The sequence below is a fragment of the Lottia gigantea genome (genome assembly GCF_000327385.1).
Source record: "Lottia gigantea unplaced genomic scaffold LOTGIsca_23, whole genome shotgun sequence".
Lineage (NCBI taxonomy): Eukaryota > Metazoa > Mollusca > Gastropoda > Lottiidae > Lottia > Lottia gigantea.
This window is the reverse complement of record NW_008708645.1, coordinates 2,974,303-2,996,049: the sequence shown is the minus strand read 5'-3', so window position 1 is coordinate 2,996,049 and position 21,747 is coordinate 2,974,303. Positions and strand designations below refer to the sequence as shown.

Genomic DNA, 21,747 nt, shown 5'->3' with positions numbered 1-21,747 from the left:
TGCTTCTAACGGTCGAAAATAGCTCAAATTCGAAATTGATCTTAGTGTTATATATGTATACACATACCGAATTTCATTTGATTCCATCAAAAAATCTAGTTTTTAGAGCGTTAACAAGCAAATGTTGACGGATGGACAGACGGACAGGGGCGCGGACAATATACGTCCACATAGAGAGATGTGGGCGTATAAAAACCAGAAGAAATCAAAGACTTACTAACCTCGATCTAGCTTCCTTTATAGACAGTACTGGGAATGGTGGAGATGATTTATATGAGACATGAGATTTACATTCAGATGAGACTTCTGGTAAAGAATCAGATCTCTGATGTAGCACTTTGCTTTGATGACGTTCCTCTTCTGCACTGTCACTAGGTCCTATCACAGTTCGTTTATGTATCACAGTTTCATCAAATGAATGGTTAAAGTCTGATTTCCTAGGAGTTTTACATGGAGTGCTAGGTGGCTGTGGTATAAAAGGCATGTCTTGAATAGACTTCAGTGAAAAGGGTTTCTCTGTGTCCAGTTTCAATGGCTTAGTGCCATTATATTTTAATTTGACACCATTTTGTAAAGTATCTATAGATATGGGCTCATTTTTCTGATCTGGTATTTTGGAATCATTTTCACGAGCGTCAGGAGATTTTTTGAGTCTATCTTTTGGTGTGGGTACCCTACGTCTTTCTTTAGTCGATACGTGAATAACTCCTTTATCAGGTTCTGCGTCAACCTTGAGTTGACCAAGTTTTTCTTGCGCATCTTCCTTTATTTGGCCTACTGCTGTGTCTGCTTCTTTGACAAAACTTTGGTTTCCAATGGATACTTGTGAGCCTTTCTTCTTTTCGGCAAGTTTTGCAGTAAATGCCTTCTTTTTCACTTTCAAAGGTTTTGTCCCTGAATCAGGTTCTGCTGAGATAGAATCTTCCATCATTTTAATTTCATTCAACCCATCATCATAATTATATCTGAAAAATAGACAAGAATTTATGTTGAACATCGACCAGGACCATTGTGGACAGTAGCAAGATTAAAAAAATCATTCCAAGCTTTAGACTATGATATAAGCAATTAATATCCAGGTGTCATTTGTGTGTGAATTCCTATTAGTACTGAATATATTAGATATCATAAATGTTTTATAGCATTTGGTATATTTATTTAAGGCTTGGAGAAGGGTGACCCACTATGTATGCTTGAGGTTATAAGCATGCAGAAGAAGATTAAATTTCCCAGTATATCATCCAGATCTACCATTCAAAGACAATAACATGACTGCTATCAATCTATATGGTTTTTTTTTCTCAAGTTCTCCAATACAAAAGTAAAGAATTAAAATGACGAGAGGTTCAAAACTCTCAAGGAGTGTGTTATCTGCAACAAAAGAGGTCATCTCCTGTAAGGCTTCAAAGTCATCAGCTGTCGGAGCCTGTCCTGTAGTCCCAGTCCCTGTCACAACTGTGTAGAGATAGGCCAGGGATAAAATCAAAGATCAGGGTTTTCTCTGACTAAATCTTGCCATGTCCGTGATCATAATAAAAATATGTTCTATCTCACTACAGATATCTAAAATTATTCGTACCGGTGTCTTGAAGCTTATAATAATAAGATTTTAGAGTGAAAACATGTATATTCCTTTCCTCTAACAAGTGTTGACATTCCAAGGTAAACAACATTCGGCTACTTCCGGTATAGCTAGGTTTGACTAAACACCGAGAAAAACAAAGATATACCAAATGTACCGAAATTAATACAAATCAAAACGAGACAGGGTAAGGTGGAATAAGTACGCTTACGAAATGTTCAAACATTATATAACCAATAATTTTGGTAACAATTATATTTCTATGCACTATACCAGCTTAGGATCCAAGGATGGTTGTTTTAAAGCTGATATTTAAAATCAATCTTCATGATTAATTGACGAAGGTTAAGGTCTCCCCCCTCCCCACCACCCAATACAAGAAATTGTTAGCGGACAAAATATAGTGTCTTATAAAGATAAGCCCTGTGTGATATTGTTTGTTAAAATATAGCACTTCTATTATTACTATGAATAAAGATTGCCTCCCTTGAAACCAGTTTACAAACAATTTTGAAATTGCTTACTCTTACGGAAAACCTCCTGTCACTCTAGATTTGGGATAGAGTTTTATGCTATATTACCCCCTCCTCCCCATTTGTGTATCTTCTCTTTTTTTCGGTGCCATTTTTTGTTTGACTAAAGGACTTTCAACAAAATTGTTCGTCGTCATAAATGAGACTAATAGCGTATTTAGACGGAGGGCCAATGGACCATGCCTACCCCACCCCCTCGGGCCTGTGAAAGGTTTTAATTTGAAGTGAAAATTAAGCCCTCTAAATGATCAAAATTCGTCTAGGGCCATCTGAAATCCGTTGGCTTTTGGGGTACCTCTGGCAGCCCCCGGATCCTATATATCATGGGGGCTCGATGAGACATCTCCCATTTTATAGATACGCCTAACTAATATATCAATATAAGAGAAAACAAATAGCAATCTTTTAACTATTTTATTCAAGAGAAAATGTAAGTTCTAAAGAAAAGTGCAAAGAAGTGGAATAAGAAATAATTAACAACTTAAAGGACGAAAGTCCAGTAATTTAAAAAATGATAACAACTGTGGAATACGTTGTATTCCGTCCAATTCCGTCCAAAACACAAAAATATTAATTAATAAAAACATTAATTAAATAAAACTTTTGAAAAAAAATCAATTATCGAAACGTGTGAGAAATTTTATTTTTTTCATCAATTTTTTCTAACCCAGAACATTGTAAAACCAAGGTTGGGTCATAAAACTGTCAATAATATTATACTTTCAGTAACAATGAAATGAAATGAATGGAGTTTTAGGTCCTACTTTTCTGTATACTTTCAGTAAAGAAAAAATCTTAAGAATATTACATATTTTAAAAAGGAATATAGTTAATTGCGTCATTGATAACAGTTAATGGTCCGACCATTGAACACTCGTATTATGACATTTATTTCAATTGAACACGAACAGGACGCTGCATTCATGCTCATAAATGACACAGATAATCAAATGACAGATGAGCACAAATTTCGTTGCTTTTTAACCATGTCTGTTTATTGCAGACATCTCAGATGTGAACTTAAAGGGATTGTAAAGAGGTTTTTCTCAATTTGTTATTATATGTTTTGAGGTCGCTGGTAGCATCAATTTGTAACATTCCAATTGTTAATCAGACGTCTGTGGTTCCTGCAATTCCACTAAGGACTAAGTGTTTGACGTGACTCGCCATTAAATGACCAAATCAAACGAATAACCAGATTGTTTTCAAGCAGAAAAGTATGACGTAAAATTGCATTGCATCTATTTCCCGGTGCCATTGTTAGCCATTAGTTAGTGCAATTCCAGATGCTTTCCGATTTATCGTCAGTAATTACATCGACCTAGGCCGATCTTAAATTGTCTCTATAACGACTGCAATAGATTATGTTGCACAAAAAGCCATTTTTGAATTTGAAAATATTGCAAATAGATGCTAAAAATATACGATCGTTTAAAAGAATAAATATGAAACAAGAATGAAAAGAAATAAATATCATGTTACTCTGAGTAACAACATGTTTCAGGTTCTGTTTTAATATTTTTTATGCCCTACTCCATATACTTAATGCCATATTTAATTATTTATAGTAATGAATTTTGGCATCATTTTCTACTATACACTGACTGGAATATTTAAAGAACATTTCAGTAAATGCTGGAAAAATGCTTTTATCGTTGATATGCACTAATTGCGGGAATGCCTTCCGGAAGTGCGTCGTTGCTTCGCGTAGATTATAATGAGGAATTATGGGAAACAAATGGTGAACTTGGTGCGTTCCTATAGTATGGATAACGTCGTGAAAAATCCCATAGTCTCTGTCGACTGAGCTTAGTTTGCCTTTAACACTGTCCCAGTTGTCGTCGCTGTACCATGGAAGGTTGATATCACTATGGTGTAGAAACGTTACCATGACGATATAACATCCACATATAAAGACCGGTATCATATAATGGTATACCAAACTCACCATACCCATCAGTTGCACATAATATCCTAATATACCGACCCATATACCCACAACGCCTATAGACAATATACACCCTACGACATGTTTAGCGAAGATCGCATGTCGTGGTATCCAATGATTCATTTGCCGTGGTCCGAATCCGCGCCACAGATACGCCAACCAGCCGAATCCAAGACCAAAAAATAATGCAAAAGAGTTCTTATTGTTGTCTTTCTTCCTAATGGGATAAAATATCTCATCTTTGTCCATATTACCAGTATTGTTGTGGTGATGACGATGCGAAATTTTCCAGGGGTAATACGGCGTCATTACAAATGAATGTAGAACAGTACCAAGGCAATCGTTCAATAATGCATAGCTAGAAAACGAGCCATGATTACAATCATGTCCCAATACAAATACCGCGAATAACAGCGTACCTTGTAAGAACCAATATACTGGCGACAGTGCCGTCTTGAGTATTATGGAATTGCACTGTAAGACCCAATGTCCAAAACAGTATAACGCTATTATAAGGATAATGTCTTTGAAAACGTAATACATAGACTGTTTGATAGTTGATTTAAAACAATGGTTGGGGATAGCTGCCTTGATTTCTGAAATACTGGGTATTTTGTTGGCAACCCCGTTCTTGCTTGTACCGTTGGAAGAACCGTTTCGTTTGGATAGATGTTGTTCCTCGCCAGTCGTTGTGTCGAACACGTGGTTATTGGCTTCATTCATATCATTACTTATATGCCCATTCTTTGCAGTAGACAGACCATTTCCAATATCTTCACTGGTCTGTAAGATATCCATTGAGCCATTTACTTTGACATTTCTTTCAATGGCCATTTGTGCAATTCGTTGTTTGGATTAATTAAAAACAGAAACTTTTGGTTATTGACGACGAATATGGACAAGAGTACTGCCGCTTTTCTTTGGTATAAAACAGAATTTTATTTGAATGAGATCAATATCACAATATCACTAATAGTACATCATCATTCCCAAACAATGGATGCGATCAATCAATGCCGAGGTGGTTGTCTCTTTGTTGACACAGTCACTTCTATTCTGTTGACGATCTTTCACCAAGACCGCGCGGGTAACAGAAAGAAACGTGCCGAAATCCAATATCTGAAATATAAATAAAATAGGCTATCATTAAAGTATAAATATGCAAGAATGAAAAATCGATATTCTGTTATATGATCTTTTTGGAAGGATGCTTCAATCACAGCACGAGCCAATTAAAATTCGGAGAACCAACTGGATGGCTCAAAATAAGTCCATAAACACCGGTTATCGTCAAAACGGATCCATGGCACAATAGACCCAACAATTTTGGTCATAACGGACCTATCTTAAAGAAAAAATCAGACCAAAATTTTGGTCAAAACAAACTCTAATATGAATTGTTCACTTGCTGCTATACTAATGTATTGCAAAAGCGTTGGATTTCAAGTTTTTACAGTGTTTTTTTTTTTTAATTCACTCTATAATAAAGTCAAAACGAACCCTATAGAAAGTGGAAAAATCGAACCTCTCCAAACTATTGTCGTAACAAACACTATGATAAGTCAAAGTATTACTGATTTCAATATCTATTTCCTAACTACATCAAAATAGGTCAGCTGTCTGAAGATCGCAGAGCGTGAAACTTTTTTTTGGGTTCTGTTAAAATATTTCTAACATAATTTCATGTAGCCTATTCAATACGTCTAGCTTGAGGTAAGGGTGGGTTAAAGATAATAAGCTACTATTAAACAGAAGGCACTGGCACTGGCACAGGTTTAAAGCAGTGTTAAAGTTATGGACCATTTTCGGGGTTCATTTTGGTCTTGGAAATGTAAAAAATCGCATAATTCTTTCAAAAATACCTCAAACTAAGAGTTTCACTACAGTTTGACATATAATGATGGTGAGTTAAAAAGACGACCTGTCTTTTAACGTTCAAACGAGGATAATTATCCTGGACACACATGGATTTGAAGGCTCAAATTTCGTCGATGTACTGTGAACACTATCATTGATTAACTTATCTTCCCGTTTCGAGACTAATGGCCTAAAAAGGAATCCAACTTTAATGAATTTCACAATGGAGACAAAAATAAACCTCTTATACAAAGTCGAATTGATTATTGACTTATTTAAGGATAACTACAAGATTGCGTTTCGTTTAGTTTGTTTACCTGAAGTAATTGAAGGGATTGTTAAGATGTTTTCTAAAATCATTTGTGCATTGCAAACACTGATAACATCGATTAAGATTTGCATCATTCTGATTTTCAGTCAGGCGTTTGAGTTTAGAAAAACCTTCTTAAAATCCCTTTAATAATATTGGTATCTACACAAATCACTATCTATGGACTCGGGTTAACTTCTCGATATGCGTTGCTTGCATGCTATACGGAAATTAACCAAGCCTTCCTTCGTGTTATGAAAATATTACGCTACTTAGACGTTACCGGTATATAAGACTTATTTTAATCAGGTGGCATGTTGTATAAGACTAGAAATGAACTTGAATCAATCAATACTGTGAAAGAAAGGCTATAATGAAACAGGATAGTAAATAATGCCCAAATAAACATGTAAGAAGATTCTATTTCAAGACTCACGCGATATTCTTAGTTCGAAACCTGCTTTTAACTATTTTAACATTTTAAGACGTCAGTGACGACAGGATGTCGTCGTCAAGGCAGAGTCATGCACAGAGAAAGCAAGGTAGGCCTACAGTTCATTTCATAATTCATTTTCTCAGTCTGAATGATACGCTTTCTGTGTGATAGCATAGATCTATTCTGGATAAAGTCTTATCTTATCAGATTATTTGCACTTTTAAAAGTAGAGCAAATAATGTTGACATTTTACTTACAAGGGCAGATAACTCTTACATAGTGACGGAAGTAGGCCTACAATTCACGGGCATAAGTTAGGCCCATAGAGTTAAATATTAACTATAACTCTATGGTTAGGCTTTTAAGGGGTTGTGAAAAGTGTATCGGGGACAATTTATCAGACGTCTGTGGTTTCTGAAATTCTACCAAAACTAAGTAGCCTAAAATGCTATCAGTGTCCCCGATACACAAAAACAAATTTAGAAAACCGTTTTACAAAGCCAATAGAAAGCCAAAGGCATTAACTGTGGATACTTTAAGTCATATTATAGCTTTATTTTGACATGACAGATGTCCACAGACAAGGGTCATTAAAAACTGTAATCATTGATGAATTTCTCCTGAGTAGTAGGACTAATCCAGAGAAAATGATTAAGCTTATAACAAATCATCAAGTCCGCCATTGTTCAGGGAACGCCCTTTCGATTCCCTTGATTATACGGAGATCAATTATTTTTCCACACCTTCAAAGCAAAAAGGAAATGCCAAGCTGGGCGTGAGAGCTGTTAATTATCGGGATCCAGTCGACTAAATAGACCAATTTTCTTTAACAACGAATAGGACCGATCGACTTTTAGATGTAATACGAAAATAAATAAAAACAGCCACAATTTAAAAGACATTTTTTTTCTAATCCAAATACTAACATAGCCTACAATAATTTAGTCAAGAGATTCCTTAGAGCACAATGCAACTTTGTACGATTTCGTGCCTTATTGCTATAATCTGAATTCATTTTGAAAATGATAGCATGATTCATAGGCCTAGATGTGTAAGGAATATAGCCTGAGTCTGTATGTCATGAATTCTAGATAAAGCTTCAATATGTTTGTCATGAATTCTAGATAAAGCTTCAATCTATATGTCATGAATTCTAGATAATGCTTCAATCTGTTTGTCATGAATTCTAGATAATGCTTCAATCTGTTTGTCATGAATTCTAGATAAAGCTTCAATCTATATGTCATGAATTCTAGATAAAGTCTTTATCTGTATGTTATGAATTCTAGATAAAGCTTCAATCTATATGTCATGAATTCTAGATAAAGCTTCAATCTGTTTGTCATGAATTCTAGATAAAGCTTCAATCTGTTTGTTATGAATTCTAGATAAAGCTTCAATCTATATGTCATGAATTCTAGATAAAGTCTTTATCTGTATGTCATGAATTTGAGATAGTTAGAGCCTGCATGAATGTGTATGACATGAATCTATATGTCGTGAATTTTAAATCTGTAGGCTCTATGTCATGAATTCTAGACAAAGGCCTTAAAAACTTAAAACTGCATGTAATGCACACTATTGGGCCATTGCAGTCCCGAAGCTCAATCTAGAGGAGAAGAGTAGGACGTAAAACTCATTTCTAATTATTACATTTATAAGTGAATTTAAGGTCACGTACTCTATATTGTTATATGGATAATATAACGATTATTGTAAATCCAATTTGACCTTGTCATGTAAAAATTAGTAACCGGTATACCGGGCTCGTCTTGCAGAAAATTTCCAACAGACGTTTCGAATTTTATATGGTAAATATGGTAATTGAGCCGTCAATAAAACATGCAATGAAATTTAAGAAAATAAGGTAACATGACCTACTATTGACTAACAAAATTAAACAATTCCCATTCTTACCGTAAAGTGATTCCTAAGATCCAAGTCTTCGTCTGTATAATATAATATAATATATAACGCTGGCCGGCGAAAATTTAAGTATCTCTTCTCAGCGTAAAATCAATAGAAAAGAGGGGAAACTTTGGCGTGCTACAAAACTTGGTCAATAATCATGGAATTATCATTACAATCTTCTACAGAATCAATGCAATGATGCTGGCGAGTTGAAGAAGCGATCACAGCAAATAGAAGGTCCGTTTATTATAGAACACGGCGAGCATATTACAGTTTAAAAATAGACTGGAAGAATTAATGAAACATGTTGTATAACGGACTCACAAAAGGTCAGCTGAGATTCAATATGATGAAAACAATACACCATAGAATATAAATGAAATGGGTTTCTATTATACCGCGGTACCGTATTGATTATCAGTGAATAGAAATGTATCATGAGTTGCATTGTGAGAAAAGTGCATTGAACTACATAGTGCATAACAAGTTATAACAGATTAATAAAGCATAATTTGAGATCATATATTTCTTCTTAGCCCGATAAATCTAACCCTAACCGTTCCTCGGACGTGATTATATACGCATGGGATAGTGCCGATATATTCTGTTGAGGAACGGGTGAGGCCATTTTTCAGAATTAACACCTACGTCCGGTTCCAAATGGAATGTTTAATATTTGGAGTAAAATAATGATATTTCGTAGAACCACTATCCATTAATTTCATAGATTTCATAGGCCTAATGAGCAGATATGCCCAGATGTCCTTTCCCCTACTCTAGCAGATGCTCTAATCAAAATGAGACGCTGTGATTAATTAGACAGCAGAGGTTTGTTTACTAATGATTATGAATATCTTAATACCCGCCTGTCATTTCTCTCTAACCAAAATGACCAGTTTTGATCGATGAATGACCTTTTAAGCCATGATTGATTGCCAGGAGAACTGACGGCATCCATGTCGACTGTCCTTGATTCCAATCAACATGGTTTTATAACATCAACTCCGGGATTAATTCTAAGAAATTACTGATAACCATGGAAACTCAGAACGTTACACAGGCGTTAAGCGACTTCCAACCAAGTTTCCCTGTCACGGATATGTAGGCCTTATCGATAATGAAATGAAATTTTACGTCCTATTTTTCTGACAAGCCTATTTGAAGTGGAAAAGACACTAAAATGAGTTAATAATTTAAGAAAGTAGGGTTATAACGCTGCCCTGTTAAAATTCCCTTCACTGTACACTGCATGTGCTGCTTGTCTTGATTAGCATCATCAGCTGCTGTAAAATATCGGCCGTATAACGTACCAATGACTGAATCTACACAGAATTACTGTCGTGACATGTTTACGTGGTTTTATAACAAACTCTATAGGATTAATTCTAGGGAATTAAAGACAATTACTCTGGAGGACAGTGACATTATATAGTAGAAATGATGCGGAAATTGGAATATTAATTGAGTTCTACGCCCTTGACGTGCTTATATAAGCTAAAAATCAACAATATACAGAATTGAACTGAAGTATTGAACGTTAACGCTCTACTTTTATACCACAAATTCAGATTGTCAGTGTGCTAATATGTAGATTGCCCCAGGCTAGCATTAACCAAATTACACCTTTTCGATTTCTTGAATGTGCATAGCCTGTAGCACATGGGGACTTGGATTGTTGTCAAACCCCAACTACAAGCACCTTTCCATCTCTTTCGACCTGCATCATGAAATCCAGCCGAACTCTAAACCCCATAGGTTGCATTAAAAAGTGTTTATGGTCATTAAGTAGGGTATACCAAATTATATTATAATTATGCCACCTTTCCTTCGCGCTAACTATCGTAAAACTCAATTTGTCGGAAAAGGAATGGTGCATATCTTAAAGTTATTTTTAACACTTGCGCGCTCTGTGCCCCACAACTTCAAGAACTATTTCCAGGCAGACAAAGAAACAATGGCACTTTGTGTCGGGATTAGCCTCTATCATCCAGACCCTCATTGTCCATGCACCGCGTCGACGAAAGATATAAGGAGAAGTCTGGGCGTTGGCGTTACAGAAGATGTCAATTGAAAATAGAAAAAATGTCAACGATTCTCAAAGCAAAAGCTGAAAAAACTTTCTAATTAGCTACACGTACGTGAGCTCAGATAAAAACCGCGTGTCGTTAAAATTCCATACAATAATAGTATTTTATCTAATACTGCAGCTGGTCCCAACAGTTTCATTTTAAAAAAGAAAATTACTTCAAGCTAGACGATGATCAATATTATCTCTTTAATAAAATTGAGGACATGTTAATCTGTTCAATAAATAATAAATATATGTATACAAAAAGAAACAGCATTAGCCATGCCGATTATTTGAAAGGCCAATTTGACAAGCTCAGTCGCAGAGTAGAATCAGGTTTCCCTAAAAGTGAACTTGCCCTGTCTCTATGGCAACTCATAAGTCAAATACCACAATAACCTTGATACCAGTCAAACATCAGAGTAATTATAAATTGATACCCGTCAACATCAGAGTAATAATAAATTGATACCAGTCAAACATCACAGTAATAATAAATTGATACCAGTCAAACATCAGAGTAATAATAAATTGATACCAGTCAAACATCAGAGTAATAATAAATTGAAACCAGTCAAACATCACAGTAATAATAAATTGATACCAGTCAAACATCAGAGTAATAATAAATTGATACCAGTCAAACATCATAGTAATAATAAATTGATACCAGTCAAACATCACAGTAATAATAAACTTATACCAGTCAAACATCACAGTAATAATAAATTGATACCAGTCAAACATCAGAGTAATAATAAATTGATACCAGTCAAATATCAGAGTAATAATAAATTGACACCAGTCAAACATCAGAGTAATAATAAACTTATACCAGTCAAACATCACAGTAATAATAAATTGATACCAGTCAAACATCACAGTAAAAGAAAAAATGTTACCAGCCACTTACCTGCTTCTTACAATGGATTCAATATTCTCCAACAAAGGTGAACATAGAGCGGATTTTTTTTTTGTTTTTTGTTATTCACAAATAGTGAACATGCAATTCTGAAAAAAATAATTTATCATAGAATTTTTTCTTGCATTCTTCGTATGTAAATGTTTTTTTAACTGGGTGTTTTGAGGCTTCTTCTAATGAGTTTTATATTTTTTTTTTAGCACGTGCCAATCTTCAGCCTTGTACTCTGCACTCTGTCTCTGCATTTCTGCACGTGAACGCAATTGATAAGAGTTCATGTTAGGTGGAAGTAGTCCGAAACTTACTATCTATTCAGGTCTCTGGTAGCTGTTCTTGGCAACGATCTTTGTTGGCGGCGGGTAAAATGAACACGTTGAGGAATAAAACGGAAAGAGGCGACACTGGTGGACAGCTTATCGAAAGCACTGAAGGAGGACGGTCGGGTATTCAAATTGGCTATGCTGCATCTGAATAAATTTTATCACGCTTGAAAAGAAAAGAACCAAAATGAAGTTTTACATCTTATTTTTTGTTCTTAATTGGGGCAATTTCCAATAAACAGGACTTATTTCTTTCTGTCTCTACACCAGCCGACAACTTTAAAAATAGCTATCAGAGGCTGGAATACAAGCAGATGTTTCGGTCTACATAGAACCTTGCAGTATGAAATGAAAGAAGGGATGAGAAAATCTTGTTTTAATAGTTCACGCATTAAATGCCTAATCGCACTAGATTGGAGCGTGAAGCCTTGAACCAATTCAAGAAGTATGATACCATTGTTATCAAACAGATTGATATGGGTTCATTTAGTGCTATTTTGAATTGGGAGGATTACCTTCTATGATCAACACAATTCTTGGCAATCTGGTCAAGGCCAATTATCATAAACAAAAGCAATATGACTACCAATCTGCCAAAACCTTATTGTCGCGAGAGACATTAATAGGTCTATACTTTATCTAAGATCCATAAGAATCCTGCCAAGGAGTGACTTATCTCTAACAAGATCCAAAGGCAATGAATCAAAAAACGTTCACCGAAAATTTATCAAATTCGAACTTGACCAAGAACTTCATGAACTATCAGATAAAAACTTTAGCTTCTATTGTGTTCACAACCAAATTGTGGACTGAGGGACGGACGAACCGACAGACAGACGGACAGGGGCGACGACAATATACAACCACTTTATAATGTGGTTCATAGCAAACTTAAGCGCCTTTGGGCGATATATTATTCTATCTAATTTCAGATCAGATTAGAAGAAAAAAACAATTCCAGACCCATTTTTCCATTTTTAAAAGTATTTGTTTCATCCTAGGCCTGTACATTTGGAAGAATCAATCCCCCCCCCCCCCCCGCCCCCTTTCCATAAAACCTAAATAAGAGAAGAGTCTCAGTTATTAAGTGAGGTATATCAAATTTGGTTTACATGTATATAATTGTGCCACCTTACTTCGAGATAACTACCTTAAAAGAAGAATGGTAGATAGCGTAAGCTTTTTTGAAAATTTTGGCGTTCCGAGCCCCTTCGCACTAAAGATTTAGTTGAAACTTCCTAAATGGCTACACGTACGTGAGCTCAGGATAAAAACCGCGTGTCGTTAAAATTCCATACAATAATAGTATTTTATCTAATACTGCAGCTGGTCCCAACAGTTTCATTTTAAAAAAGAAAATTACTTCAAGCTAGACGATGATCAATATTATCTCTTTATGTTTATCTTTTGAATAAATAATAAATATACCAAATAAACAGCATTATCCATGTTGATTATTCGAAAGGCCAAGTTGACGAACTAATAAAATTGATAACAGCCAAACATCATAGTAGTAAAAAAAAAAAATAAATTGATACCAGTCAAACATCAGAGTAATAATAAATTGATACCAGTAACACATCATAGTAATAATAAATTGATACCAGTCAAACATCACAGTAATAATAAATTGATACCAGTCAAACATCAGAGTAATTATAAATTGATACCAGTCAAACATCATAGTAATAATAAATTGATACCAGTCAAACATCAGAGTAATAATAAATTGATACCAGTCAAACATCAGAGAAATAATAAATTGATACCAGTCAAACATCAGAGTAATAATAAATTGATACCAGTCAAACATCAGAGTAAAAATAAATTGATACCAGTCAAACATCACAGTAATTATAAATTGATACAGTCAAACATCAGAGTAATAATAAATTGATACCAGTCAAACATCAGAGTAATAATAAATTGATACCAGTCAAACATCAGAGTAATAATAAATTGATACCAGTCAAACATCACAGTAATAATAAATTGATACCAGTCAAACATCACAGTAATAATAAATTGATACCAGTCAAACATCAGAGTAATAATAAATTGATACCAGTCAAACATCAGAGTAATAATAAATTGATACCAGTCAAACATCACAGTAATTATAAATTGATACAGTCAAACATCAGAGTAATAATAAATTGATACCAGTCAAACATCACAGTAATAATAAAGTGATAATAATTTGATACCAGTCAAACATCACAGTAATAATAAAGTGATAATAAATTGATACCAGTCAAACATCAGAGTAATAATAAATTGATACCAGTCAAACATCAGAGTAATTATAAATTGATACCAGTCAAACATCAGAGTAATAATAAATTGATACCAGTCAAACATCACAGTAATTATAAACATGCTACCAGTATGTGTTATGCAACAGCCTGATCGCCCATGCAGTTAAATGCCAATAAAACATTCACTTACCTGCCTGTAACAGTGGATTCACTATTCTCAAATCTCAACCATCTAGGTACGGACTTTTCTTTTGTCATTTTACACATATTGAAAATAAATTTATCAGATAATTTCATACTTTTTTCTAACCGGATGTTTTCAGTCTTCTACAAATGAATTCATAAAATTTTTAATACTACACTTCCGATTGGTTAATAGACAACACGCACGAACCAATATTCGGCCTTGTACTAAGTCTGTTCGATTTCTCTGTCCGTGCATTTCTGCACGTGATCTTAATTGTTTAGTGTTAATATTTGGTGGAAGTAGTCCGAAACTTACTATCTTCTCAGGCCTCTGATAGTTGTTGTTGATGGTTATTGGGAAACTTTGGCAAAGATCTATGTTAGAGCATCTTTCGGACTGGGACGGCAGGCGATACTGATTGGCGGGCTCGCGAAAGCACTAGAGGAGGAGGGTTGAAATAAGGGCATTCAATTTATCTATGCTACCTATGAAATCACAATCAAGTGTAGGAAAGAAAAGAACCCAAATTGAACTAAAAATGGAGTGTTACGTCTTACGAGCTGCTCTTGATTTCGATAATGATTAAAGACAACGCCATGCAGTATGAAATGAGGGAAAGGAGCAGTAAATCCAGTAAATCACACAAGATAATTAGAAGATTGTATGCCGGTGCACCTTTTCTGGCATTGTTGTCGTTAAAAGACATGACAAATAATGGAATCAAAATCGTTTGAAATAACAGAAGAATAGCTTTTAGTATCTAGGCCTCTTAGAAGGTGGGTCAGCCACACACAATCTCACTGAAGCGATAACAGGTGTATTCTGATTGAAATGATTGTATAACAACGATCACTTGCATCTGTCATTTCTATTAAATTATTTATCTAATTGATACATATAACACTATTACTCTTCAATAAATCAATATTCAGCGGTGGGACAGTTTTACAGACTCACAAATCTGATGAAAATTAAGATAGATCGTAGTTGAAACCACTCCTCAAATCAGTTGACATTAAAGGTATTGTAAAGAGATTTTCTAACAAATTAAGCGTATCTAGGACACCAATATCATCGAATTGCATCATTTCAAATTTCAGTCAGACCTCTGTGGTTCTTGCAATTCCAGTAAAACCAAGTGTTTAGGATGCAAATGAAATTTTTTTTTTATAAACTTCTTTACAAACGTTTAATATTGCAATTTGCCTGCATTCATCTTGAAATTTCTTTGATTTTTAACATGATACTTAAATTTGGAATGGTGAAAATTTCATGAAACGAACGAAAACGAGATGTCGAGGTATAACCTATGTATTGTCTCCTCTTATCGCTAATAAATCCTAAATGCTTTAGAGTAGGATATTGATTTATCTTCATTGACATTAACAAATATGGTAAATGAATACAAAAATACAAAAATATAGACAATGATAAGATTATAAGACTTTCTCTCTCGTTGCTTAAATAGAAATTGACTGATTATTTTTTTGTGATTTTGAATATCGTCTTAAAATATTAATGATAGTCTTAGAATCACTTTTTTCAGAATTGCAAGAAAATAACCCCCAGTTAAAACTATATTTCATAAGGATGATAATATAGTGTATACTAGCATTGCCTGGACTATCGTTAGCATTTTGATGCGGGATTTCCCATTCACATAAAAATAATCGAGAAATTCGATTTACCAACATAAGCATAAGTCCATAATGATATCTTTACGTACGACGCGTAGATACATAACAAAGTACAGTCAAAATATACCCAAAGATGGAATTTGTAAGGCTTTAGACAATTGGGACTAGCCAAATAACAAAGAAAATATTCCTAGATCAATGTGATGTCGGGTATGATTCCATCTAATTGTAAAGTATCTGACGTCAGACAACTATTCTGAGAAGGTATACGGGTCGCTGGAAACTCTTTTGGATGGTAAATAATACGGCATTGGTCATTAATATTACAATAAATCTAGTTGATTTAATATAAATGCTAAAAATAGAAATATAAAGGCCAGCTTTATGTAGAAAAAGGTATTTGATTTCTTGGCTGGTGGAATGGATCGGGTCTTGAGTGGAAATAGAGTTCTATCCCATTGTGTCATGATACATTCACGTGCCTTGTCCCATTTCCCTGGTCCGAACAGTCGGTATTGGTATGGTGTGCATGGTCCGAAGAAACAGGTCAATCCCAACTTGGGGTCGGTTTTCATCAATTCCACTGAAATGTAAAAGAAGAGATTTTATTTATTTATGCAAGACACAGGGGACATTGGCTTTGGGAACCAGTGGACTTGGTTCAACCAGTCCTTATGGTATCTGCGCCACTGAAAGGGAGCGACAGGAGAAGCAGATGCGCTCGGATGGCATACCCGTGTGCTGCAGACAATGTACGTTCAAGATCTCCACATGTTCGTCCGCAGACGAGCAAACCAGTGCGACGTAACTCCATTTCTATGTCATAAAGAAAATACGACTTACTCAATTGCACGCTATTACCATTCAGCTCGGCCAATTCATCCATAAACGGCGCATAATCAACTTGTATGGTATGTCGTAATGATTTAACATATCTTCTCATCATAGCAACTTGTTTATTTCTGATATCTTCCCACATATCACCTTTAGATGGTAGCTTTACGTCCCCCTGGAATATAACATAATATATATATCTAACAAGCAAGACGACTCTTCGATACCTTTGATTGGTCGAATATTTAATTCTGGACCAATTAGATTCAATGAAATTTTATTTGGCGCTAAAAAAGGCGAAATTCTTAACAAAAAATTTGCAACGCGATTCGTGATTGTTCAAATTGAACACTGGCGTATCAGTGAAAAAGAAAATTATTACTACAAAGTGGTTTTTTATATCGATCAGCTAGATCAAAGGTAAGAAGTTGAAAATATTCGAACACGCATGAGAAATCATCCTTACTTTAAACACTCTCGTAGCTAGTCGGCACTGCATTTCAGATATTGGCATGACGGCACCCAAGGGCTGTATACACCCAATAACTGCTAAAGTATGATGGCTTAGTTCCGGTGGAAACATATATTTATAAAGCTCGACACGGTTGTCTTTAACGTCTATTACGGATTTCTCCACGAATGGGAAACCAAAAATATAGCCAGTTGCCAGTACCACGATGTCTATATCGTCTTCAATTGTACCATCTAAGAATTCCACTCCGCGTTCTGTGAATCTTTTAATGTCCGTTTTAATCTTAATAGAACCCGATATAATGCGGTTGGGTAATTCATCATTGACCATAGGATGTTGAGAAGTCGCACCATAATCTGGTTTCAGACTATAAGCAACATGATCGAAACGTTTGTTTAGGTGCTTAGCGAATAGGCTATCAACCACAGATTTTGGTAGAGTGTTAAATATCTTTGCAGCCAATCTACTGGATATTGCCATATCTGCAGGCATTCCATTGTCAACTATTCTGTTGATCACCCAACTCCCACGCCTGGTACTCAAATATACCTGAAAATATTTCTAACCTCTAGATTATTCATTATAACAATTAATATATATATATACGGATATCTGCATTACTTTTGAGAAAGAAAAAGTACTTCAGGTTTGCCTGCAATAAGGTTTTAATGTAGGCCTACCACATGCAGCAAGACGAAGAATGTCCACATTATAAATTCGACCGTTTTTAACATCCAGTAGCTATAAGATTCTGCGAACCGAAATTTGATGAGGGTACCCCTTATGATTATGTTTACCTGTACTATTGTTTACATGTTTACAGATTCAAATATTTACCTGTTTACAAATTCTACTGAGTTCAACAGCAGCATCGCCTCCAGAATTACCAATTCCAACGATAACAACTTTCTTTTCTTCAAAACCATGGAAATCACGATAGTCGTGTGTATGAAGTACTTTTCCTTTAAATTCTTCTAATCCAGAAAATTTGGGTTCATTTTTCGTAGCATGGTGTCCGGTACAAATTAAAACTCCGTCAAAGACATCAATATCTGTAGAACCAGTGTTAACATCTTTATAGCTCACGTCCCATCGACCAGTCTTCTCAAAATCGTCTGATTTCTTTACACTGATCACCTCCGTTTGAAATTTGATATATTTCTTTAAATCAAAAGCATCAGCATATTGGTTAAAGTATGCAAATACGTCGCGATTATGCATAAAGATGGGGTACTCTTTCGGTATGGGAAAATCACTGTAGCACATCATTTCCTTACTGGTGTTAATGACAGTGGATTTCATCACACAACCCAATCCATCTTTAATATTGGTATTAAATCTCCACAGACCGCCGATATTATCAGCCACCTCAAAACAAACTGGTTCTAAACCTTCATCAAGACAACACTTGATAGCAGTGAGACCACTAGCCCCACTACCAATTACAGCAATCCTTTTCTTTCCAGAACTCATCTTTGGCTACAAATAAAAGAACAAGTGCTCTTAAAAGACAGTTCGTAACGGTGCCCAAAATGCAGTCAGCATGTTTCGATATGAATGCTCTGCAGTGTTTCATGGGGCCTACAGAAACGGGATGGTCAAATGTGATGTATTAATACTCAGTAGAGTCATTAGTCGCACCGTGATTATATACTATTGTACACTAAAAATAGAACTTGACAGATCAGCTTGTGGCCTATATATAATATAACATTATTCGCTACGATTATTATTTTAACACATTTACTACTAACCTCTGTTAATGCAAATCTTTGTCAGATTCTAAAACTCGTCTGAATGAAACATAGCCTATATTCTGAACTCTAAGAACCGAACAGATTAGATACCAACACTGCAGTGATAAGGTCGTGTTTCTTTCATTATCAAAATGACCCTGATGGCGGCTTATCTTGTACTATAGTACATGTAGGTTTTTATAGCCTGTAGTGACCTGTCAAAGTTCGCTTAATTTCTACGTAGATTAAGAATGTATATCAGGAAATTCCAACTGCTCTACGATAAAATGTTACTTGTTTCAAGACAATACATTTGAGTTTTTATATACAAAAGTGTCCCTGGTTGAACGTTATCCGCTGAAACAGAATTCATTGGCCTATTTTTTTTTTAACCCGAAGACAAACCATACTGAATCAAACAGGATATTATATCCAATATTTGTTTAGGGTGAATAAATTTAGGCCTGCTATCTTAGTGAAGTAGATTGTGGAATTTTCCAGCTAAAATAAGATGCGTTATCATTATTAATCAATATTGTGTCAATTACCAGGGATCTCAAAGATTGATTGCCAACCAGGAAACTGCATAGTAAAGTAATTGGCCCTAAGAAAGCATGTATGCACAATCTCATGTTAGTCCTGGAATCTGAAAAATACCAGTGTTTCGCCCAAACCTTTTCCAACCACTACCTTTCACTTTAAAAGGTGCCGCACAATTGATCACTGAAAAGGATCAGTCATAATGATAGAAGAGATGTTCCCGTTCAGGTCGATCAGTAGTCCTACTACTTAGGGGATAGAGATGGGAAGGCATAGGTCAAGATTAATAGCCTAATAGAGATATAAGAGTGGCGTTAAATCAGGAGATAATACAGATGGACGGGAATATTAGATTAGACCAGGTTAAATAATAAATTTCGGAATATTAAATTAGAATCAGTAATAGAGATGGGAAGAATTATAACATCGGGATCAGCAAAAGAGATCGGAATATTAAATCAGAATCAGGCATACAGATCGGGAGATATATCAGATCAGGATCAGTTATAGAGATAGATATATCAGATCAGGATCAGTTATAGAGATAGGAGATATATCAGATCAGGATCAGTCATAGAGATAGGAGATATATCAGATCAGGATCGGTTATAGAGATAGATATATCAGATCAGGATCAGTCATAGAGATATATCAGATCAGGATCAGTAATAGAGACGGGAGATATATCAGATCAGGATCAGTCATAGAGATAGGAGATATATCAGATCAGGATCGGTTATAGAGATAGGAGATATGTCAGAGCAGGATCAGTTATAGAGATAGGAGATATATCAGATCAGGATCAGTTAAAAAGATTGGAGATATATTAGATCAGAATATTAATGACAGAATAGATATAAGATGAAGATTAGAAATTGAGATGAAAGAGATACATAAGATCAGGATTAATAATATTAGATCAGGATCAGGAATACAGATAAGAGATATTGGATCAGGATCAGGAATATAAATTACAGAGATATTAGATCAGACATACAGATAATAGATATTGAATCAGGAACAGGAATAAAAAAATAGATATTAGATCAGGATTATTAAACGAGCTTAGAGAGTTAATAGATCAGGATTATTAAACGAGCTTAGAGAGTTAATAGATCAGGATTATTAAACGAGCTTAGAGAGTTAATAGATCAGGATTATTAAACGAGCTTAGAGAGTTAATAGATCAGGATTAATAAACGAGCTTAGAGAGCTAATAGATCAGGATTATTAAACGAGATTAGAGAAATATTAGATCCAGGAATACAGATAAAAGATATTAGATCAGGATTAGTATTGGGGATGGAAGAGATCAAGATTATTAAAAGATGAGGAAGAAATATCAGATCAGGATTAATATTGGAATACTTACACAGTCTGCTATAATCTAAATAAGCCCAATAGTATTTTTCTCCAGAATGTTACTGATGGTTTTTTTTCTACTATCCTGTCCTTAATTCCTCTTCTGCGAAATTATATGTTCTCCCTATTCCAATCCCAAACAGTAGTCCATTTTGGTCTAGGTTTGGTGATTGAGGGGAGGGTGTTTTTTATATGAACTTTCCAGGGTTTGTTCAAGGTAATAATGGGTAATACAACCTGTGAGGCTTAATTTTACCAGCCAATCAGAGACCTTGACAGAAAGTTTGTGAACACAAATACATAATATTCACACCTTTTCTGTCATGGGCTCTGATTGGCTGTATTCGCTGGCATACAATCCAATCAAATTACTGCATTCCTTGATCCAAGAATAGTGGCTATTGCAGTCAAGGCATAAGTATGAAGTTGGTAATAGCTTGATATTGTAAATTGCCACCTAAGAAGCATTCTAAGATTCATTAAAAATGAACTGAAAACTGTGGATTCTGTCCAATATACAAACTATTAGAAACAAAATGACTACAAAGTCAACAATATACAGTCACAAACAGGGAAATGAGAAATGTAATAAAACAAAAGAAAAATTTATGAAATAATTGTATTATTTATAAATTAAGACAAACTAAGTCCATGTTTCCAGACTTAATACAAACTAAGTCCTTATTTCCAGACTTTATACAAACTAAGTCCTTATTTCCAGACTTAATACAAACTAAGTCCTTATTTCTAGACTTAATACAAACTAAGTCCTTATTTCTAGACTTAATACAAACAAAGTCTATGTTTCCAGACTTAATACAAACTAAGTCTTTG

The 21,747-nt window shown here is 34.9% G+C and overlaps 3 protein-coding genes across 3 annotated transcripts; 1 reads left to right on the top strand and 2 right to left on the bottom strand.

Annotated features, from left to right (window-relative positions):
• Window positions 1-3,673: 3,673 nt before the first annotated feature.
• Window positions 3,674-4,786, bottom strand: LOTGIDRAFT_116269 (hypothetical protein; the record flags this gene model as incomplete). The annotated part of the gene is made up of 1 exon (XM_009055056.1): window positions 3,674-4,786. The coding sequence occupies one exon, from the start codon at window positions 4,784-4,786 to the stop codon at window positions 3,674-3,676; it is 1,113 nt and encodes a 370-aa protein (XP_009053304.1).
• A 6,312-nt stretch (window positions 4,787-11,098) lies between these two features.
• On the top strand, window positions 11,099-14,047 carry LOTGIDRAFT_116067 (hypothetical protein; the record flags this gene model as incomplete). Its single annotated transcript, XM_009055055.1, has 2 exons — window positions 11,099-11,528; window positions 13,758-14,047. Coding segments are annotated over 2 exons (720 nt in total), but the record flags the coding sequence as incomplete, so codon positions are not given.
• Window positions 14,048-16,292: 2,245 nt separating this feature from the next.
• LOTGIDRAFT_214741 (hypothetical protein) lies at window positions 16,293-19,059 on the bottom strand (the record flags this gene model as incomplete). The annotated part of the gene is made up of 5 exons (XM_009055054.1): window positions 19,030-19,059; window positions 18,113-18,754; window positions 17,270-17,824; window positions 16,813-16,978; window positions 16,293-16,552 (listed from the first exon to the last, which is right to left on the bottom strand). The coding sequence occupies exons 2-5, from the start codon at window positions 18,746-18,748 to the stop codon at window positions 16,293-16,295; spliced, it is 1,617 nt and encodes a 538-aa protein (XP_009053302.1). The 5' UTR covers window positions 18,749-18,754; window positions 19,030-19,059.
• Between the last annotated feature and the right edge of the window lie 2,688 nt (window positions 19,060-21,747).